The sequence below is a fragment of the Sinocyclocheilus rhinocerous genome, unplaced genomic scaffold (genome assembly GCF_001515625.1).
Source record: "Sinocyclocheilus rhinocerous isolate Xijiao unplaced genomic scaffold, SAMN03320098_v1.1 scaffold919, whole genome shotgun sequence".
Taxonomy (NCBI): Eukaryota; Metazoa; Chordata; class Actinopteri; order Cypriniformes; family Cyprinidae; genus Sinocyclocheilus; species Sinocyclocheilus rhinocerous.
Window position 1 is genome coordinate 1391566 of NW_015637585.1, and position 24219 is coordinate 1415784.

Here is a 24219-nt window from a genome sequence, read left to right on the forward strand (position 1 = left end):
TTTAGTGAATAAAGTACCACATTTCAGCTTTGTTAGGGTGGGTACACAACATGTTATTTTATCATTGCTTCTAGAAAGTCCATATGCTTTCTATCAGCTTCATGTGGCCGTAAACATTTAATTTTAAAGTGGCTTTAAGCACTATGCATCATTAAAGTTTCACTTTCACCGCGACTAAGCCGGTAAATGTGGTGTTTACATGGACTAATCATATGAGTTTACCTTATGATACGACCCCAGAGTCTCTGTATCAGTAGGAAAGCGATAAAACAAGCATCTTCCATCCGAAGACTTGTGTTGCATTTCGGGGCAAAAAACCCCCAACAACAACAAAAAAACATTGTCGAACAACAATAGAAAATGCGGATAACTATTAATTGGTTATTCTACAATTAATTGTATTACAAATTATACTACGACTGGAAAATACTGTAAATTGATAAATTGTTCGGCGTGATGATGTTTAATGTCTCCGACAGCGCCTGTAATCCCATTTAGCAACTGGTTAGCAACCGTCTTTTTTAAGAAACGTAAAAGTTTAAAAAATCACGAGTGGGGTGTAACTGGTGTGTTTTATGTCGTAGAATAAAACGTGAAAGTATCTTCAGCGTGTGTGAACCACGGACCTTATTTTAGGGATTTAACCAAACTCCCATTCAAAAAACCCATTGACTCTGGGACGATGGAACCGGAAGTGCTAAAATGCTAACTCGCTTCCGGGTTTTTGCCTACAAAGTGGCGTCATAGGATTATTTAGCCTACATATCATAAATTGTATTAATTGATATTAAAATATGATTATCAGGCAAATGTGTGGTATAGTGTGGTTTCAAATACATGTTTTTATCTTTTTTGTTGGTTAGTCACCAAACCCACAACAAAACTTTATTCATGAATTTTAAGGGGAAATATACTAGTCCGTTGAAAGCCTAGTTTATACAGAAAGTGGACTGTGCTGTCCTCTGCTGGAGGGAATAATCTAGTGCACCCATGCCATATCATTACTTATTATGCCACAGTTTCGACTTTTTATGTTGTAAAAATTTTCAAAAGCATTTTTTTCTTAAGTGGCAGAAACGTGCTTCAATACATAAGAGAGTTACAAAAGCATACCATAAATTATCATTAATAAAATCAATAAAATTATTTTAGATTTTATTTACAGGCTGCAGCCAGGTGAGAATATGATATTTAAGCAAAATAAGAAAAATGTACACACCTTAATTCTGTTCAAACGTTTTCACCCCCCGGCTCTTAATGCATGGTTTTTCCTTCTGGAGCATCAGTGAGCATTTGAACCTTCTGTAATAGTTGCATATGAGTCAGTGTGAAAAGATGGATCTCAAAATCATGCAGTCATTGTTGGAAAGGGTTCAAATACACAAAAATGCTAAAAAAATAAATAAAAAAAACACACACACAAAGATTTTGTGGGACCTGAAGGATTTTTCTGAAGAACAGCAGGCAGTTTGAACTGTTCAGGACAAACAAGGGACTCGTGAACCACTATCATCAAACAAAAAAACAGCTGTGGATGTGTACAACACAGTATTAAGAATCAAGGGGATGTAAATTTCTGAATGGGGTCATTATTGCAGGAAAGTCCATTGATAATCAGCTTCAGTCTTTGCACCAAAAGCATCACAATTCTTGCCAAAATGGCCTAATACATAATAATTCATAATGTCCTTCATACAGTTATGATTTCCACTTCCTGCAACAGTAAAACACCCCATAACAGGACTGGCCCACCTCCATGTTTGACCATGGAAATGGTGTTCTTCTGCATATAAGCTTTGCATTTTTTTGCACCAAACATACTGCTGACACGTAGGTCCAAAAAGTTCCAGTTCGGTCAAATCACTCCATAAAACATTCTTCCAGAAATCCACAGTTCTATCCAAATAAATTTTAGCATGTTCTAGTCGGCCTTTTGGTTCTTCTTGGTCAAGAGTGGTATTCAGCAAGATGCCTTAACAAGAAGGCAATGCTTGTCTAGTGTTCTTCTTATACACTGCATTGAAATGTTTTTCCTCCTATCGCCGGGTCATCTTGCAAGTCTTTGGCTGTACATTGCAGGTTTTTCTCAGTTGCTCTGATGAAATATTTTATGATATTGTGCTTTTTTGTTCAACACCCTCAAATGTTTTCTGGTTCAAACCATTTTAAACTAAGGAATAAGGCTGCCAGCTGTGTCTCTAGGAACTTTTAATGTCTTGGAAATCTTCATGTAGCCTTAGACTTTCTAATATAATAAAACTATTCTCTATAGTTTTTGTGAGAGCTCTGTTTTTTTATAAAATCCTGGATCTTCAGAAAAACTTGTATTTGTAAAATACTGCAGTCTCTGGAGGGTTGAATAATTTTGAGTGCAACTGTACATGTAATGACTGAAATCCAGGTGCTTGTTTTCTTTCTTTTTTTTCTCCTATCTAGGCTATTCGGCATGAACTCCACAGATTTGTGTAAATCCTGATGATCATGTATTCAGCAAAATGACCAAATGTTGTGTTTCCCCCTCATAAAGTTTGTCAAATGTTCGAATGCCATGATCATATGACTGTTTGGCTATATTAAAAAACCCGGTGAAAAACAGTACTGTTTTACATAGCCTACCCAAGTGTTCAGCATTGATTGACATTGATCAGCATAAGCCAAGCACACTTCATCTAGTATTTCTGTGGTAAATAATCAAGGTCATGGTGTACATTATATTGGTCATCACATTTATAATTCATTATCCTCTATATTAAGATAATTAAAAAACCCTATTTACTCAGAGGGCATGTCTTCATGTAGGCTATGTGTGCTTTTGCTGTAGACATACGAATCCTGACAGAATTATGCCATATAAAGGTGAAAACTCTTCAGATGCATTAACAATAGTATTTCTTTAATGTGTGCTCTCTTATTTGATGTACAAAGATCAAGATCTTTGTTCAAATGTTTCAGTGTGATTTTAAGATATCTAGAGGTACTTGTATAAGTAATTACTGTAATTAACTATACAATTTAAAGTTTAGGTGATTTGTTATAGGCTACTAATATCATGTACGTTGATGCGTGTTCTTAGCTTTATTTCGCTTGAAAAGATGACTTCAAAGGTTCAAAGTGCGTTCCGAATGACTGTTACATCCTCCATACCTTCGAATATCTTACTATGAAGTGAAAAGTGAAAACATTTCGAATGATTAAAGGTTAAAGGCCTTTAAAGTGCAGAGGAGAAACCGCGCTCGCTTACAATACGAGATCATCTGGGGTCGCAGTCCACAAAACGTTGAATCAATTGAATCAAAATGATTCACTGTTTCGAAACGCCACACGCTGGTGACGCCTGCTGGTCAAAACGGTGTGAATGCAACGAAAACCAAAACATGCACAAAAATACCTTTTACTAATCTGTTGCAAATGCTTTATTGGAAATGTACTGTATTCAATGCAATTAACTAACATTAAATAATAAGTGTCTGTATGTGTTAATGTTATTAAACTGTACAACTAATTTTATTCAGTTTATACAAATGTGTCATTAAAACGTCTACAAATGTATAAAACTGTAAAAAAAAAAGCGGCGAACCACTGAAATTTCGAAACGTTTCAAAACGTAACGAAGCCTTCGCGTGACTTTAGCAGATTGACACCTGCTCCGAATCACAGGTTCGAAACAAATGATTCACTAATGTTTCAAAGCTTCACGAAGCGTGTTTCGAAAGTGAAACACTAGTGAAAACATCCTGTTACCCTCTACATCCGTTAACAACAGTAATTGGCGCCTTCCAAGAGACGAAATTAGTTGGTGACAAAACTTTGTTCTAATGTTTTAACCTGATTTTCATATGAGCTCTCTGATAATTCAGCTATATTTAGTTCAAACAACGCCCTAGAGATGGAGGGTCTGGACGCTGACAGTGAGTAGACAAGTTGAGATGTTCAGTACTGAGCACATTGTTTCTTGTTGCGCTTAGAATCTCCGGCAAAAGAAATTATATTTGTGAGCCAGCAGTCTGCATTAAATGTAATTGATGTAAAAACCTTGACATGATGTCATAAAACCTAATGAACCAAGTTTTGTGTATAAAAGAATGCAGGATAAAATGGATAATCGGTTTTATGCAGCTTGCATTCTTTTGTAATTAATGCATTTTTTTTAAAGGGTTCATGTTAAAGTTATGTTAAGTAATGATAGTTCCACCAAACATGAACATTTCAGTCATTTACTCGCTGGTGTTATTCTATTATTTCTTTTTCACAACACAAAAAGAGAAGAAAAAAGTTGTAAAATTTCTCCTACTGTGGTCCTAAAAAGAAAGATGGGCATATGGCATTAAAACACCACAGGGTGGTTAAATAATTACATGACTGACTTTTCTTTTTGGGGGAACCATCCATTTAACAATGAACCTTATTTTCCTCATAAAATTAAGCTGATTTTCTGAAAAGATGGTTTGCATTAGATTTTTTTTTTTTTTTTTCTATTTAAAAACTTTTTCTAGTCGTGTCCTCTTTTGGAAGGCAAACAAAGTAGTTTCGCTTTCACAACGGAACACACGGCGGGGCTTGAGTGAGCGGCGGCGGGCGGGCTTGCGGCAACCACATGTGACGACCCCGGGCTGGACTCGGGGCTTCGTCCACGGTGAAAGCCGATCCGACGATCCACAGCTCAAAGTTGTAGTATTTCCTCAGCAACCAGCACGGGTCAGCTCCAGGCATGACGAAGCAGATATCGTCCTCTTTTGGAAGGTCAAACAAAGTAGTTTCGCTTTCACAACGAAACACACAGCGCCTTCACGACATGGCGGCAACGATACTACAGTGAGAATAAAAGTTACGCCTTCTTTCTTTTTGTGAACATTTGGGCGGCGTTATGCAAATCTTCCGAGATCGTGACGTAGGTATGTGGGGGTGTGTTAGAACGAGCCGTTTTAGGTAGGTGTGGCTGACTCTTAACTTTTATAAAGAATATCTCTTTGGATTTGAGACTTTAGTCTTTGCAACTTTACAGATCTTCTTTATGCACCAAGAGCTTGTAACACTCCAAAGAGAAAGGAAAAATTGAAATCGCATCATATGACCCCTTTAAGATGTTTGCTGTGTCCTGACATTTTTCACCAATGTTCTCAATTCAGCCTGTGTCATGAATAATTCTGTTTTTCAGAGTACATCATACAAACATCACTCTCGAAAGGTAAACCCGGTAGTATTGCAGTATGCCATAGAAGCCTGAAGATGCATAAATCACAATGTAAGTTCATTTAAAACTGAAGTACAATAACCATCAGATGTTCCATAGAAGTGAGGATGTGTTTCTGTTTCTGCAAAAAAAAAAAAGTATATCTGTATTGGCCAGAGTAGAGCATTGTGTTCATAGATCTCTTTAATAGAGTATACACTTCACAACAGTACTACAGTCCGGCTGACAGTAAAAATTAATAGTTGTTATTCATTATTTAAGTCCACACATACAGTGATTAAAATTAAGCAATTAAATTGAACCATTAATCTCATTAGGGCCTGAGCACCAGTGGTAAAAATTTACATCTGATATGGGTTTCAGAAGTAGGTGTGGCAAAATGGCTCAATAGCGCCACCTATAAAATTTCAACGAGGTGCCCCTCGAGCTATGTTTCACCTCCATGTTCAAAATTCGGTAGACACATGTAACACACCAATACCTACAAAAAAAGTCCCACGGTATGAAGTCCGAAACCCAAAAGGAATTCTGTTATTTTTCATTTTCTCTGCAAGTTTTGTGCCGTTTTTGCCATTTTCAGTCGTTGTATTTAAGCAAACTCCTCCTAGTGATTTAAACAGATCAACACCAAATTTGGTCAGTGTAATCTAAAGCCCTTTGTGATGTTAAATTGTGAAGATCTTGAGTTTTCGTTGAAGGGTGTGTCTGTGGTGGCCTGACAAACTTCGATGTTTCACCATGAAATAGGAAGTTGTTATAATTTAGGCAGACAATGTCCGATCTGCCCCTTCACATGTTTGATAAGAGTCCTGTCCTGAAGACATGCCCATGCCCATGCCCATATTCAGTTATAGTCATAGTGCCACCTGCTGGCAACAGGAAGTGGCATGTTTTACACTAACGAATTCCTCCTAGAGATTTAATGACATAAATTGTATTTGGTAAGATCTTGAGTTTTCGTTAAAGGGTGTTGTCCTTGGTGGCCTGACAAAGTTCGATGTTTCACCTGAAGACATCTAAAGGCCAATATACAGTTGTAATCAGAGCACCACCTGTTGGCAACAGTCCAACTAACTCACTACACTAACTCAAACATACCATATTCAATCTGCACCAAACTTCATATGTTTGATCAAAGTCCTGGCTTGAAGACATCTACATGCCAATATTCAGCTGCCTGCAGCTTTAATTTTAAAATTGCACCTAAATCAGTATAGATTGTCTTCAAATTCCTTCATGCTTCAATTTAGGTACATCTGACATGAACTCTGATTCTTTTCAAGTACGGAGTACCGAATTGATGACTTCGTCCACCATGACAGTAAGAAGGCCTGAAAGTGATGTAAGTGAATTGAAAGTGAAAAATATAATGACACTATGAGACACTGAGGACTTGAGACATCTTATTTTCAACAGTTCTATTAGCTAACTTTTGACATTTAATGTTAAATGTAGGGGTGTACTATTTTGTTCCAAACAGGCAATACTGTTTAAGCTGTACTAAACATTAATTTACATTCCTATTGTCATCTGTTAAATTATATTACCTTTTATCATTGACATTAATAAAACTTTTTTTTTTTGAAGCCTTGGGATTCCTCTGCAGAATTGGTACATTTACTCAGCTTGACAGGTAGGCCCATATTTTTGCATTAAAAATGAGACCTCTGCTTCGATTGCCAAAAATATAAAAATAAATATATATTTTATAGGCAAATCACCAGTTGAGAAACACAGAACACCATGTGCTTTGTTCAGACTGCATGTAACTCTGGGACCTTATTCACAAAACATTTGATCTTGCCACTAAAGTTTGCCTAAATAGCATTAAAAGTTAGTTAAGTGTTTTCTTTTACAACCTATTCACAAAGCTGCCGAGAGCAACTTTTACTAAGGAATGGGGAGAAATCTTAAGAGAAAAGGCAGGGTTGACTTTGTTGCTATGGAGGACGTCAACAAGCTTTTTAACTACACCCTCTGTGATTGACTGATAGGGGATGGGTTTCTGTGATTTAATCATAGAAATATTGTAGAATGAGGTATCATGTCACCATATTCAAATGAAGTTTTTCAAATGTAGGCTAATGTCACTAATTAAACAAATATATGTTCATCTAATTGTCAGCTTGTCTGCATCTTGTAAACAAGTGGATACGCATATAAATAACCTTTTAATTAACAGAGTAGAATAATCATGGCTGATAGTAAGACATACAAACGTAAAAGAAAACCAAACTGGACGCAAGAACAGCTGTTACTTCTTCTACATGAAAAGCAGGACATAATTAAATTAAAGGGAAATTATAGTGAAATGCTTCTAAAAGGTTTACTTGTTATTAAAGTCTTATGTTTGCTTTTATTAGGATAGGACAGTATGTAGACAGGAAGCGAAGTGGGAGAGAGAGAGAGGGGGGGTGGGGCAGGATCGGGAAAGGTCCGTGAGCCGGGACTCGAACTCAGGACTCCTGAAGCGCAACTGCGCTTTATGCCAGCGCACTGCCCGCAAGGCTATTACTGCCAACAAAATGTTTACATTTTGAGTTGGATTGACAGCAACAGCCATTTTAGGATGGTTTGTGATTTGGTCTTAGTGACATAGGAGTCCCCTAATTTTTTACAGACTTAGGAGCTGTTTTTTTAGCGCTAAAACGCTGTGTGAAATACTATTAGAGCAAAAATGTAGGAGTCCTAAAATTAGGACTGACACTGCTGTTATTTTTAAGAGTTTCTCCTAAATTGGCTAGTAATGAGCTACTTTTAGCCCTAAGATGTTTTGTAAATACGGCTCCAGATCTTTAGGACTGATTGTGCCCACTTTGATTAGTGATGAAACTGGATTCATTACACATGACAGCTAGATGCTTTATCATACAGCATAAAGAACAGCTCTCAGTGTCTGAAATGTACTATGCTAAATTGTTCAGTCATTCACTGTTTACTGCTGAATGACACATAGTATTTAAAACACGTTCTGACAATATCGTGCACTTTGTTGTGCCCTGAATGATGAGAGAAATTACCGTATTGGCCCGAATATAAGACGACCCTGATTATAAGACGACCCCCCCCCCTTTTTTCCAGATGTACCTTTTGGAAAAAGGCTTTTTAAAAACCAAATCTTGTTTTTTCTCAGTAAAACACATTTTGTCTTCAATTATTTTCATATTGCATATTTTTCCTATTTTTATTTTTGTTTTGAAAGTATGGTAAAAACTGGTAAAATGTACCAACAATCACATTTAAAAAATATACCCTTTTTGATAAACCATAAAAAAAAAAAAAAAACAGGTAGCCCATCTGATTTAGGACATTTAGGCTATCCATCTAATAGTAGCCTACCAAAATCTTATTAAGAGTAGAAGTTAAATCTAGTTGTAGTCTTCAAATCTGGGTACTGTCTTACGTTTTAAAATCACAAAGGGAGTCTGGTCCCATCATGCTAACGTGACCACGCATTACATTACGTATTTCATGGCACACTCGTTTTATGCGTATTTGGCGCCACCTATTGTTGTGGGTGTATTATTGACATGTCAAAGTCTAGACCCCGAATATAAGACGACCGCGTTTTTTCAGATGTATTTCCAAGAAAAAAATATCGTCTTATATTCGGGACAATACGGTACTTGAAAATCGAATCTGTCCATTCATAATCATCATGGGATATACAAATCAGATTTTATAGATGATGGAATTATAGATTTTAGAGTAATATTTTAAAAACTAAAAATTAATAGGGGCTAATGTGGGAGAGAATTTGCTCCAGTGTGTATACTCTACATTATGTGCCAAAGTGATGTTGTTATATTTGTGACCCTGGAGCACAAAACCAGTCTTAAGTCGCTGGGGTATATTTGTAGCAATAGCCAAAAAAACATTGAATGGGTCAAAATGATTGATTTTTCTTTTATGCCAAAAATCATTAGGATATTAAGTAAAGATCATGTTCCATGAAGAAATTTTGTAAATTTATCAACCGTAAATATATCAAAACTTAATTTTTGATTAGTAATATGCATTGCTAAGAACTTCATTTGGACAACTTTAAAGGCGATTTTCTCACTTCATTTGGACAACTTTAAAGGCAATTTTCTCAGTATTTTGATTTTTTTTGCACCGTCAGATTCCAGATTTTCAAATAGTTGTATCTCGGCAAAATATTATCCTATCCTAACAAAACACACATCAATGGAAAGCGTATTTATTCAGCAAATCAGCAAATTCAGCAAAAAAAAAATGACCCTTATGACTGGTTTTGTGGTCCAGGGTCACAATTGAACAAAAAGAAATCACATCATCTCAGTCTACTCTCTATATATGCTGTAACTGCTTTTTTGCAAATAAAATGCATATCTCTTTACAATATTTCCGGAACACAGTAGCTGTAATGCAATATTAGCTTATTTTCTGTTGATGCAGAAAACAAACTCTTGTCATGTAAATCATATGGTTTTCTTGTAGGAATTTGGGAGATAGTACATCAGTACAAGTTGTCTGTCAAACAGAAGTATGAGAGTAAGTGGAGCTTCATGACTGGTGAACAAGAGTCATTTTCTGCCCTCTATACTGAACCACTGATCATTCAGAAAAACAGAAACGGCAGTTTTAAGATCACCCATGTGCATGAGTTTTTTCACTTGTATAGGGCAGTGACTGTCATTCTCCAAGGCGACTCTGGCAGTGGCAAATCCCTTATAGCGCAAAAGATCACATTGGACTGGGCATCTGAAGAGTTTTCTACTAGTCGTTTTTATCTAGTTTTCTATCTGAGGTGTGAAGAGCTGATGTGTATTTCTGAGGAGATTAACTTAATTGAGCTCTTGAGCTACAGCTGTAGTTTAACATCAGATCAGATCTCACAGATACTACAGCATTCACCAGAGAAAGTGCTTTTCATCATTGATGGATTTGATGAACTGAGACTTTCACAGGACATTTATGACATGTCAGCACACACTAATCCACTTCAGAAAGCCCCACCTGAGGTCATTCTTTGTGCCCTGTTGAGGAGATACCTCATCCCTGAGACCAACCTGCTGGTCACCACCAGAACTAAGAACACAGTGAACAAGCTGCTGAAAGGACAAAAGTGTTTTACTGAGATCATGGGCTTTTCTGTGAGGAAGGTTGCGGGATACTTCCAGAAGTTCTTCACGAAAGAGTATGACTGTGTGAGAACAAATGAAACCCTCCTCACTGCCTGTTCCATTCCTGTTATCCGCTGGATAATCAGTGAGATGTTCAAGGTTGGTGCAAATGTAACAAGTGGACTGGAAACCACCACCTCCATCTATGTTGACTTTGTGTCCACTCTAGTGGAGCATCACTGCCAGGGTTTGAGTCAGTCTGTGCCGAACCTGCTGAGGAGTCTGGGTCAGCTGGCAGAGAGAGGGATGCTGGAACAACAAGTGCTGTTTGATGAGAAAACTGTAAATGAATCCATTTCAGAACCTGCTGGCAGTCCAGTCCTGTGCAACTTCCTCTCTAAGAGAAGAATCCATCAGGAGACAATGTTCACTTTCATGTATCATAGCTTTCAGGAGTTCTTCACTGCTCTGTACTATGTTCTTCTGGATGCAGAAGAGTCTCAGAGGAAAGTGAGGGAGCTGCTTCACACTGTAGAGAGAGGTTGGGCATTGTCTGATTGGTCTGATAGGGAATTTTCAATGGCAGATGTAGAAGTGAGACATACAAAACTGCTGCAACCTGTGATTCTCTTCCTCTGTGGTCTTTGTAAGAAAGAATGGATCCCCTCATTCTTTGAAAAGCTCAACATGGCTGTTTCTATCAGCATAGAAACCCAGCTTAAGGAATGGATCAGTACATATTCACAGAGATATCAAAGTGAACACATGCTGTTCATTCTCCATTGTCTCTATGAGCTTCATGAGAAGAGTTTCATTAGAAAAGTCTTGGAAAAATTGGTTTTGATAGATCTGTCGAATTCACCACTGAAAAGGACAGACTGTTGGGTGTTGAAGTACTGTTTACAGTGCTGTGAACACATCAGAAACCTGAAACTCCTTGTAACATCTGATAATCTGAAGATGCTCCAGCCTGAACTGTACCGCTGTAAAGAGCTGTGGTGAGTGAAAGACACATGACACATTTATTATCATTATTATTACTACTTGCACATTTGTATTTACTCACTGCAATCACAATGCATTCACTAATATTGAATCTCAAACTGTGATGTAAAATTATAATATTTAAGCAATATCACACAAGCAAGAGTTTCTGCAGTGCCCTCTATACTGAACCACTGATCATTCAGAAAAACAGAAACGGCAGTTTTAAGATCACCCATGTGCATGAGTTTTTTCACTTGTATAGGGCAGTGACTGTCATTCTCCAAGGCGACTCTGGCAGTGGCAAATCCCTTATAGCGCAAAAGATCACATTGGACTGGGCATCTGAAGAGTTTTCTACTAGTCGTTTTTATCTAGTTTTCTATCTGAGGTGTGAAGAGCTGATGTGTATTTCTGAGGAGATTAACTTAATTGAGCTCTTGAGCTACAGCTGTAGTTTAACATCAGATCAGATCTCACAGATACTACAGCATTCACCAGAGAAAGTGCTTTTCATCATTGATGGATTTGATGAACTGAGACTTTCACAGGACATTTATGACATGTCAGCACACACTAATCCACTTCAGAAAGCCCCACCTGAGGTCATTCTTTGTGCCCTGTTGAGGAGATACCTCATCCCTGAGACCAACCTGCTGGTCACCACCAGAACTAAGAACACAGTGAACAAGCTGCTGAAAGGACAAAAGTGTTTTACTGAGATCATGGGCTTTTCTGTGAGGAAGGTTGCGGGATACTTCCAGAAGTTCTTCACGAAAGAGTATGACTGTGTGAGAACAAATGAAACCCTCCTCACTGCCTGTTCCATTCCTGTTATCCGCTGGATAATCAGTGAGATGTTCAAGGTTGGTGCAAATGTAACAAGTGGACTGGAAACCACCACCTCCATCTATGTTGACTTTGTGTCCACTCTAGTGGAGCATCACTGCCAGGGTTTGAGTCAGTCTGTGCCGAACCTGCTGAGGAGTCTGGGTCAGCTGGCAGAGAGAGGGATGCTGGAACAACAAGTGCTGTTTGATGAGAAAACTGTAAATGAATCCATTTCAGACCTTGCTGGAAAGCCATTCCTGTGCAACTTCCTCTCTAAGAGAAGAATTCGCCAGGAGACCATGTTTAGTTTCATGCATCACAGCTTTCAGGAGTTCTTCACTGCTCTGTACTATGTTCTTCTGGATGCAGAAGAGTCTCAGAGGAAAGTGAGGGAGCTGCTTCACACTGTAGAGAGAGGTTGGGCATTGTCTGATTGGTCTGATAGGGAATTTTCAATGGCAGATGTAGAAGTGAGACATACAAAACTGCTGCAACCTGTGATTCTCTTCCTCTGTGGTCTTTGTAAGAAAGAATGGATCCCCTCATTCTTTGAAAAGCTCAACATGGCTGTTTCTATCAGCATAGAAACCCAGCTTAAGGAATGGATTAGTTGGTGTTCACAGAGATATGAAAATGAGCACATGCTGTTCATCCTCCATTGTCTCTACGAGCTTCATGAGAAGAGCTTAATTGACAAAATTTTGGAAGGTTTGGTTTTGATAGATCTGTCTAATACTCCACTGAAAAGGACAGACTGTTGGGTGTTGAAGTACTGTTTACAGTGCTGTGAACACATCAGAAACCTGAAACTCCTTGTAACATCTGATAATCTGAAGATGCTCCAGCCTGAACTGTACCGCTGTAAAGAGCTGTGGTGAGTGAAAGACACATGACACATTTATTATCATTATTATTACTACTTGCACATTTGTATTTACTCACTGCAATCACAATGCATTCACTAATATTGAATCTCAAACTGTGATGTAAAATTATAATATTTAAGCAATATCACACAAGCAAGAGTTTCTGCAGCTGAGATGAGTACAGCTGTGATTCAGCTTTGAAGATCATCTGTTATTCAATATTTAGCAGCATATATTAATAAAAATTAACTTGGTCAGTCAACAACAAGAAGTTGATATCAAATTACTTGCATTTCAGTGGAAATTTGGCCAGTTTGCATATATATATTCTCCCCAGGCAAAATTGCACAGCTCTGTCCAAAACTGCTCACACCTTAATCATTCAGAATGAACTTCAGTCATTCAGAATTAGCACTTGTATAAGGATTATTAAATATGTTTCCTGATATACTGTGCTCTTTTTACTTTTAAAGGTTGATGATGGATTGCATTCCAGATTATGTTGTTGGTTTGATTTCAACTGCTGGTAAAGGAAAGATTCTGAATAAATTGATGTAATTCTGAAATAAATTTTTTTTGTAAGATCTAATAATTGAATTACTAATCACAGTAATGCAATTACTAAATAATGTGCATTTTTTAAATTGCCAGTATAAAGGAGCTTGAAAACAGTGGAAGTCTGTTCTACCCAGAGGTCACTCTGTCAGTCAGAGATAAAGACATCACGTAAGAATCTCAATCATTTAAATCACTTGTCACATGCAAAAGTGTAGTCTCATCCTAAGACTTGATTTTTAGAAGGCCTATAAACCTATACGAAAATTAATTTTTATTTCTGGCTGCTTTAGGTTGTCTGTGAGCATGTCAAAGATAGCGACATCATTAAAGACGGAATTAACTCTAACCTGTCCAAGCTCAGTGGTTTCCACCATCAACTGGGTAAAATCACAGAACAAGCCAGCATTGTGCATGTTTAATCTTTTGTGAGTGGAAGCTTCATTCTTTCTATTTTCAGATATACCCCCTTATAATATTTACAGTATACAATGGAATTGCTGTCTTTTAAGTTGCTGTCATTTGCCATCATGCAAGCATTTTAGAAGGCAATTAAAAGAAAATAAAAAGAATAAAATAAATAAAGTTTGTTTGCTTTTTACATCATCATCTGAGTATGAGAGTTAATGAGAGAAAATCTGTTTATTTTATTTTTATTCTTAAAAAAGAAAGCATGTAGATATTTAACTTTGTGCTTGAGATTAAGCATGTTACAAGTACAAATTCATGTAGACTTTGTGTTTTTTAGTGGTCTTGTGGAAAAGGGACTGTTGACATTCCTGCAATCAGTGTCCGGTTTAAAGAAAGTTTGTCTGCAGGTTTCAGATCTGACTACATTTGGCCCTAAAATCTTATCCCTCATTCAGGCCTGTCCCAGCCTAATTGAACTAAGGTAACAACAATATCAGAGCATTTAAGTAGTTTTTTTTCAGTTTTCTAATAAAAATTTGGCTTAAGTGGTGGTTTTAAATAAATGTTTTTTCCTAACCATTGATCACAGTGAACCAGAAGCTCTTGCTGTTTTAGAATGAATGTAGTTAATTTGATTTTTTTTTCCAGTGTAAATTTTAGATATCCATTCATCCATCTGGTGCAAATCCAGTCCCTGAAGGAATCATTGAAGCAGATGGCTTGGACTCTGACTGTGTAAGCCTTATTTATTAGATAGATAGCATTTTCTTTCAGTTCATTGTGGAGATTATTTATATGTAGATAAACAGTAATCAACAGCCAATTTTGTTGCTTTAAGGATATTTAATAATTTTGCAGTATGTTCATTATCAGTGTGGAATGTTATTCTCATTAGCTGGGGGAAAACAGTATTGATTCAACCAGACAGGAGAAGATTTACAGAGGAGGAGCTGAAGACAAATAGAGAAAAGAGTGAGAGTAAAAGTAAGCAAAATGTTTACTGCTTGTCTTTTAGTATATAATTCCAGAACCCTTGCTGGATCTGTTTCATTTGTTCCTTATGGAACTCATTGTAACTCATTCTGCTTAAATCAAATTATAAAAAAAAAAAAACTGGCAACTTTAAGAAAAAAAAAACTTTAAATTGATTTAGATTTAATTTGTAATTTACTTTATTTACCAAACCCAGTTTTTATTGGTGCTTTGCCATGTGATAATTATGAACCCTGTTGTCTGTTCGTTTGAAAAGCTTAGGTGCCAGTACACAGAATAGTATCTCAATTTAATGTGTGGTTTTGAGTTAAACAGTTTTAAACCCAGAATTGTGTTTTGTCTGACAGTAGAAGAGAGTTCAGATTCTGTGACTTATTCATCATTAAATGCTCAATCATCTACTGAACAATCAGTGAGTAACAGCTGTGTCTGTCCTTTCTTTCTTTCTTTAAAGGGGTCATATGATGCTTTTTTAAAGATCATTATTTTGTGTGTTTGGTGTAACATTAATTATTTTTTTATGCTCATTTCATATTTTTTCTTTTTTTTCCCCCAAATATAATTTTACCCAAAACTTTAACACTATTCTTTAGTTCCTTGCAAACACTGGTATTTTACTTAAATATTCAGAATGTTTACAGAAATGTATTATTTTAAATAACAACATAATTTGGAGGATAAACTTTTCTCTTCATTCTTTTCTTTACTTCAGTCCTCAGAAGATGCAGAAGTTTTTACACCTGAACTACTTCAGGGAGATGACAAAGACAAGAAAGCATACAGGTATTAAAAAACGAAACAGTGAAGTTTGCGAAGCAATGAGTTTTGAAAACCTTTGTTTCTCCCATCACTAGCGAGCACCACACATTTCATAATCACCAATAAACTTAAAGAAAATACAGTCCTTTCAAACAAAAGCACAGAACTTTATGTTCAGATTATGCGTGATAATGTGAACATTGAAATATCTAAAGAGTTTTATCGTGCTGACTGTTGTAACTGAACGTGACACGCTGATTGAATGCTGATGTTTGACCGGATAGTTGCAGCAGATAGTTTCTGAATGTCTTCAGAAGATCTGGAATATATGAACAAAAATTATATGCATGAATACATGCATGAAAATTTGTGTGTTGTTTTTATAATACTTTTTGTCTTTTTTGAGTAACAGTAACAACCATAACGCACAATATTGTACTTATTGAAATGTCACATTTACTGTATTTTTGCCCCAACCAGGGCCGGGTTTATGCATAGGCATTCTAGGCACGTGCCTATGCTCGCTCGTCCAGGGGGGCCCAAACACGATGAATAGATATATAATATTTTTGTTATACTATGGGCTATCTACAACAGTAAAAGAACCAAAACCCCAAAAGACATTGAGCAAATAAATATAACAAACAATAGGTTAAAAAATGACAAAGTATTTCCATGTCTTCCACCTTTTTTATGTAGGCTAAGGAAATCACGCTTTCTTTCTCCTGTTCTCTCTCACAGACGCGCACACATGCGGAGACTTGACCAGAAACTTGTTGTCAGCGCTGCCCCGAGAATGTATCAATAAAATAGTTGTGCAGCTGAAAAGCTACTCTCTTAAAAATAAAGGTGCTTCACGATGCCATAGAAGAACCTTTTTGTCTAAATGGTTCCATAAAGAACCTTTAATATCTGAAGAACCTTTCTGTTTCACAAACGGTTCTTTGTGGTGAAAAAAGGTTCTTCAGATTATAAAAAGGTAAGAAAGAGATGGTTCTTTAAAGAACCTTTGACTGAATGGTTCTTTGTGGAACCAAAAAATGGTTCTTCTATGGCATCGCTGTGAAGAACCTTTTGAAGCACCTTTATTTTTAAGAGTGTACATGACATTTCTCAGTAACAAGGTTCTTGAAGCAGTTTAACTTAAAGATTCACTATTAGTAGACGCTGCGGCTTAACATTGCTGAGAGATGCACAGAAGCAAGTATTCACACGCGCTTGATCTCTCTCTCTCTCTCTCTCTCTCTCTAAGAGCGTTAGACTGCATTAATAACTGCATTAGCCTGCATATCAATGGCTCAAGCCTCAGTTATTAGCTCTAAAATGACATTTTGGAATTTGCAACGGAAGGTTTGGGATGAGGTGCTTTTGTTTGCTTGGGTGGTAGCTAATGTTAGACCTATTATATTAATATGGAAGGGGGCCACAAAAATTTGTTTTGCCTATGTCACGAAAAGAGGTAAATCCGGCCCTGGCCCCAACAGTGTTTATTTTAATTTGCTTTCCTGTTTATGTGAAATAGAGCGCTGCAGGGGTGATGTATTTTTGTAGGCACAAAACAAAACCGAAAATAAGTTAGCATTTTAGCACTTCTTGCCTGAAATAAGGTCTGTGTTTAACACACACTCAAGATATTTTCACAGTTTATTCTGCAACATAAAATACATCAGTAATACCCTCTTGGATCCTATTGTCGAGGGAACCAGGGTGATGCTAACTCTGGGCTGGCCTACAAAAATACATCATCACTGCAGCACTTTGTTGATATTTCTGATTCGGTTGGAATGATTTTACTAAAATCATGATCCACACCCCCTAATCTGTTGAGCTTTACTGTGCATTATCGCTTAATAAAAGATGCATGCCATTATGATTTAATAACAAAAAAATATTCTGTCCTTCAGGTTTGTGTGTGCACATGCTGGTCAGTTTCAGTGCAGTCTGACCAGTCTTGTGTTTGTGATGGAGGGTGAAGGAGAGGTGCTGTATAGAGTTGTCTCATGGGATCCTCGTCTGTTAGATGGTTTGGGTCAGATGCAGCCTGCAGGACATTTGTACAACATTGACTGTTTTAATGGTTCAATCTCAGGACTGCACCTTCCACACTGCGAAATACTCTCTGGTAGGTTTATTACATGTTATATGAATGGATGGTACAGTGATCGTTTTTAACATGTAACTTTTTAAAAATATATACAGTATAAAGTACACAAGCTTTCAGTTTTATAACAGTAAAAACCTGTTGAATAAATGTTTAAACGTCAAGAATAACTTGTAAATTGTATATGTTTTACAGAGGAGAACAAAGACAGTTTGGCTGTAGCACATTTCACTGGTGGTAATGTAGAAATAATGAAGCCTCTTAAAATGACTGAAACTCATGTGATGATTGACATCAGAGATCTGTCCCTCTTTGGGCTCATAAAAAGGAAGATCTTTTCTCCTTCACCTGTCATTGCCCAAGTGCTTCTTTTTCTGCGGCCAATAACTGTGAGACAGAGAGAAAACATACTGGATGTCCATTTGCTCCCGTTGAATGTTTCAGTGTCAGAGGTATTGTTATACATTTATTAAAATAAAAGCAAATAATATAATGAAACTGTCTTTTATGAAAACCTCTTTCACATACATTGCAAATGTGTCTTGTATTTGGATGGGTTGGTATTAACACACTCTCTGATCTGTATCAAATGTATTTATTTCACACTTGTAATTTAGAACCGGAGTTAACACCACTTTTTACACAGGGTTATGAAACCCTGCTCTGGAACGGAGTTAGCACTGCTTTTGCGGTGTTAACCCTGCATTGCAGTGCCAACCTTATCCACCTTTTTCTTCAACGCGGAAGTAAGCCTATGGGTGAGACTTCCGGTTCATTAGCCGCTATAGGTAAATAACGAGGAGAATAACAACGTGCAGTAAACGGTAAAACTGTTTGCACTACAAACCAGTGTGTTCATAATTAAGATAATACATTAAAATAATATAAGACACACCAACTTTCAATATCAAGCAGAAAAACGAACTGTTTTGTTCAGCTAAAAATAGCTGGACGGAGTGGACGCAGATGAGACCGGAAGCCAGACCCATAGAATTTACAAATGGCCGCGCCCATTTTTACGACAAGAAAAAGGTGGATACAGGGTGAAACGATGTGGTGTTAGAATGCTATGACTAGATGCTTAGCAGCCGACAGTAGTGATGCAAAGTCCGATTCATTTCCGTGAACCGGTACTTTTCGGACAGATGGACTCATTGAACCGGTTCAAAAAGCCGATTCATCGGTTCCTGACGTCATCAAGCAATAACGTCTCTACGCTTTTCTTTTCTAACAACTCAGTGCCATGTTGTATCAATGAAAAATTCAAATAAGTAATTTGTGTCAACGCATATTGAAAGATTCAAATATAAAGTTATTTGTGTGAAAGCATATTGCCGATTAGTGATTATTGCCATATAATTAATTTAAGTTAATGGTACGTGTTTGTGGTCACAGATTAATTCGCGGATCCTTATGTCAGATACGACTGACTGACCAATATTGACTAGCCTACAACTTGGATAAGATTCCTAAAAGTTTCGCACCTACAGCACACATTACAGACATTGATGCACAAACGCGGATATGTTCTACATGTCTACAGTATAAAGAATGAATAAACCAGTCTTATAAACTCCTTGATTTCGCTTAAGCAACTTTAAATATAATATGAATGCACAATAAACTATTGTAAAATTTATTTACATCACTCGACAGAAAGGTTTTTGCAGGTTTTAATAAAATGTAAATTAATAACATTCATAAGCATATTTCCAGTACGCGCCTCACTGGAGCTGATCCGTGCTGGTTGCTGAGGAAATACATCAACTTCGCGCTGTGGATCGCTGTGGAACTTTCACCGTGGACGAAGCGGAGTCCAGTCCGGGGTCGTCACATGTGGTTGCCGCAAGCCCGCCGGACGCTCCTTCGTCGAATCTGCCAGCCGCGCCGTTCTCAAGCCCACCCGCCTCCGCTCACTCTAGCCGACCGCCGCATACTCTAGGCCGCCGCTCACTCTAGGCCTCTGCTCACTCAAGGTTTGTAATGTGTGTGCCGCTGTTTTGTTGCGAAAGCGAAACTACTTTGTTTGGTCTTCCAAAAGAGGACACGACTAGACAGGCAATTGTGTGCCTCACATTCATGAGCTTTAGACAGTCACAAAAATCCTGTTGCATAAACAGCCATTCCATAGCGAACAATAAATAGGCGTGTCAATTTCGCAAAAACGCCCATATATCGCAAAAAAGTTTTTACGCTCGCATGAGGTGGTTTTTCAGGCAATGCGAAAAAGGAATAATTCGCAAAACTGCAATGGAAACGGCTTTTCCGCATTTACAGGTCACATGGCGTATGTAAAAAGTCATATGATCATTCTTCAATGTACTATAACCTCCAAGAAACACTTCATAAGTGGCAGCGCTCCAGTATAAGGGGCTTTCCCTACCACTAATGCTTAGACAATTTACACTGCACATGCCTTGTTTATAATGAGTTTTAATGTTTTTGTCTCGTTGCTCCGGCCGGACGGGGCATCATAATATGGTAAGGGGCGTAACATTTCAGTCACACGCTTGAGGTATTCGGCCAATCACAACGCACTGGATAGCTGGCCAATCAGAGCACACCTCGCTTTTCAGACAGATGAGCTTTGTAAAAATCGATGCGTTTCAGAAAGGCGGGGCATAGAGGAGAAACAATAATGTACAGTATGTGGAAAATAATGTGTTCTTTTAACCTTAAACCGCATAAACACATTTCATTACACCAAATACACAAAATAATGTTCTTTTTAGCAGCATCATATGACCCCTTTAATGCTTAGACAATTTACACTGCACACGTCTGCGGTGCAGTGTGGCTCTGATACGGCCACTGAAGCTGATTGCAGCCACAATGCTTGTGTTTATTCCAGAATCCAGCGGCGCCACGCACGTTTCTGAAGCGGCTCTCTGTGAATCCTTTAAATAAAATAGCCAAAATCCGTTGCCACGACTTATCGCAAGAGGCAAAAGGTTACGTTTTAGTCGCATAACATTGGTTAATGGAAACGCCGTCATTTCGCAATACTTTTTTATCGACATTTATAAAATATCGCCAAAGTTTTGCGCAAATCCGTAACGTTAATGGAAACGCGCCAATTTCAAATAGTGATGCAAGATGTGTCAATTGGAGTGAAGAAGAGACTGTTTTATTCTTATCTTTAGTCCAAAAAGTAAATTTAGGAAAACTCTGATAGTACAGTCAGCAATAGCCTATATGAGAACGTGCAATGCTAAAGCCTTTATGTAAACCGGCCGCGTGCTGTCAACATCACTGACACTGTAAATATGCAAATATGACACAGGGTTTAGGAAGGTACAATGTGAAATGTCATTTCATGAATATTCAAGATTAATTGTTAACCCGGGGTCAAGTTTGAGCAGTGTGAAACATGAAGCAAGAAAACTCAGGATTCCGTAATGACCCAGGGTTAACTATTTTAATTATGAAAATCCCTACACATGACTGCTAACCAGTTAAACTTTAAAATGTAAAACCATGATTTTTAAAAAAAACCATGTGTAAAAATGAATTCTCTTCGGTTAAGAAAAGCCTAAGCTATTTGTAAATCTGAAAATCTGAAATTCACAGCCTCTTCCTCTCTAGGTCAAGTATCAGCACACAGAGAGCAAGCACATCAAAACCAGTTCAAAGTGTTCGCTTACTCCGGGAACAGAATACCATTTGTGTTGTCAACCAGAGGAATCTACAGTGCAGCCAGAGGTAACATCATAGGCCTATTTGACATAAGCATTATTGCAAAAACATAAAATATTTGTTTTCAGTAAGATTCATAATTATTTTCAGTAAAACTTGTTTTTGTGATTTGTGGATAACTGAGAGTTTTTTGCATGATTTGCACCATGAGTAATCTATGTAATGGATATAAACTGTAGTTTATTTTTGCTTTGTCACACCTTCATTTTGCTGTTCTTTGTTTCAGATGGAGACTTTTGAACGCAATTATGGTCCAAACTATCATCCCACGTTTGAAGTGTTTGTGGATGTGAACATTGAGGAAATCAGACTGAGTCTTTTGGATAAAACTAAAGGAATGGAGGTGTGGGAACCACGGCGAATCCTTGTCACAGGTAACGAGTGACATGAATTACAGACTTAACTAGTAACCACATCAGTATTTGTCATGGCTGTGAAGTTGGGTGCAATTTTAACCCTAGTTATGAAATCATATAAAAAGCATATGATTGGATATTTATTTAACAGTCTAATAAACATTTATAAAATGTATAAAATTCTGTCACTTATTAGGTGATCAATACATTTTATAAAATGATTTAACCCATGTTAACCATATTATCTACCCCATTCTAAATTCATTTTTATGATCTGTAAAGACTTTATCAATGTCAATACTTCAATGTTACCGTTATGTTTATATAATGGTACATACATATTAACGTTGTCACTTGTAAAGGTATTTACAGATTTTTCAGTCATCAAACCTATTTATTTTTAATATAATCAGGTCAAGACGTAGAACCCACTGCTCACCAAAGGCTCACAGGTATATGCAGTTACATTTCATTTGGTGTATTCTATCACACACAAGCACAAAAATAATTGTAATCTTTTTTCTTTGGTTGTTTCAATCAGAATGTGGATTTGTGAAAAAACACAGAGATGAACTCATTCAGAGAGTTTCATCAGTGATGACTATTGCTGATGGTCTGAGGACTAAAGACATGATTCCAGGTGAAATGTACAGTAAAGTTCATGCTGCAGAAACACGACAGAAAAAAATGAGACTCTTGTTGGATGTTCTTGAGTCTGGAGGAGCTGCTGTAAAAGCAGAATTCTACCGACTGCTGAAGAAGGAAGAATGTTGTCTAGTAGATGAATTGGAGTCTGGACCCAGTGGACTGCAGTAATGCTGAGAAAACACCAGAGAGGAACTTCAGGCAGTTTGAGGCAAATGGCGGCTAGTTTCATTATACATGTACAGAGACGTGGGCAGATTTGTTGGTACCCGTACAGCTCATTAATAAAATGCTCCATTCCTCCTGAAAACTACTTAAATTAAAAGGAACTGTCTCATATACTGTATATATCTGCATGCATTTGGTATTGAGTAATGCAAAGAAAGTGTGAAAAGATACAAATTATTGTTTATTCAACAGAAATATTCTGAAATGGTCCGGGCAGATTTGTTGATTGATACCCTTAGAAACAAAATACAAATAATTGCATTATAAAGATGTTTCAAACTAACTCTTTTGCTTAATTGGTATCACACATCCTAAATCTTGTTACTGTGACAGTTGCAAATATTATTAAGAATAGTCTTATTAAGACACTATAGCTTGAACAGAAGGAAAGTGTGAATGGTATAGACAAAAAGCTGAAGTAAATGCGCTTTTGTACATGTGCACCTGCAAAATTTTTTTAACAAGTTCCTAACCAATTCACTGTAAAATTTTGACTTTTTTTTTTTTTTTTTCAAAAGGACAAAACTGAACAGTGACACTATTTGTTGAACCAAGATGTATTATTGAAGGTGCTGTAGTATGTAAGTTTTTGACTAAAAGCATAAAAATACAATAATATGTTTGCAGATATTTAAGAAACATGCTAAGTTAACATATTTATTTATCTGAAAAACAATGCTACACAGTCAGTTATTCTCCTTTGAAAATGTGCGTTCTGGGCCGGAATGTCGGTCTCTGTTTTTGGTTTGTGAAACCCGCCCACTGCCAGTTTACCCAATTGTATTTCGGCACCCCGGGTTGCCAGTTGGCGGGAAACACAGCGTATTTCAATTCAGTAATGGAAGCTGGCAAACGAAAGGGGTCAGAGCGTCAATCTGGCAACCTGCGTGTGCGTCAAGTCTGAGGAGCAGGGACCGGGTGAAAAAAAACCCTCTCCAATATTTTGAATTTGGACTGCAATACGTAGTTCAACCACTCGGTGTCAATCCTACATACAGCACCTTTAATCATTACATATTTAAATGTTCAAATAAAAAAAACCAAGGGGCAAGTCAGGTTTCATTAAATAAAGCCTAATTCAAACCAGAATTAAACTCAACAGCATTTCAGGAAAAGATGGATGTCGAGTTCTTAGTCCCAAAGACCAAAGGGACCATCCAGACTTTCATCAGTGACAGATGCAAAAGCAAACGTCTGTCATGGTATGGGGTGCAGGCATGGCTGACTGGCATATGTGTGAAGATACCATTGACAAGGAGGCATATATTGGGATTGTACACAATGTACATATACTGCCATCAAGATGACTTATTTCATGGGAAGCCCTTGGTCACTAGATCATGACAATACCAAGTCTCATTCTGCATTTACTACAACAGCGTGGTCACAGAGTGCGCTCACTGAAGCTGCAAAATGAATCTCTAACATCGTATCTGTACTCTACTGTTTATGATGAGAGAATTAGCAAGCATGCAGAATTCAGTAAGTGAGCATACACACACTCAACACAACTCCC

At 37.3% G+C, this 24219-nt stretch overlaps 2 protein-coding genes across 2 annotated transcripts; both read left to right on the forward strand.

The window, feature by feature from the left end:
- The first annotated feature begins 3886 nt into the window (after positions 1 to 3886).
- Positions 3887 to 11280, forward strand: LOC107749197 (NACHT, LRR and PYD domains-containing protein 3-like). The gene is made up of 2 exons (XM_016564296.1): positions 3887 to 3908; positions 9653 to 11280. Exons 1-2 carry the CDS (start codon positions 3887 to 3889, stop codon positions 11278 to 11280), a joined length of 1650 nt encoding a protein of 549 aa, XP_016419782.1.
- A 74-nt stretch (positions 11281 to 11354) lies between these two features.
- On the forward strand, positions 11355 to 22742 carry LOC107749199 (uncharacterized). Its single transcript, XM_016564297.1, has 15 exons — positions 11355 to 11383; positions 11438 to 12967; positions 13433 to 13513; positions 13611 to 13685; positions 13808 to 13924; positions 14263 to 14406; positions 14574 to 14660; positions 14821 to 14904; positions 15618 to 15701; positions 17582 to 17799; positions 17974 to 18230; positions 21364 to 21480; positions 21701 to 21848; positions 22244 to 22282; positions 22372 to 22742. The coding sequence occupies exons 1-15, from the start codon at positions 11355 to 11357 to the stop codon at positions 22644 to 22646; spliced, it is 3285 nt and encodes a 1094-aa protein (XP_016419783.1). The 3' UTR covers positions 22647 to 22742.
- Positions 22743 to 24219: the final 1477 nt, after the last annotated feature.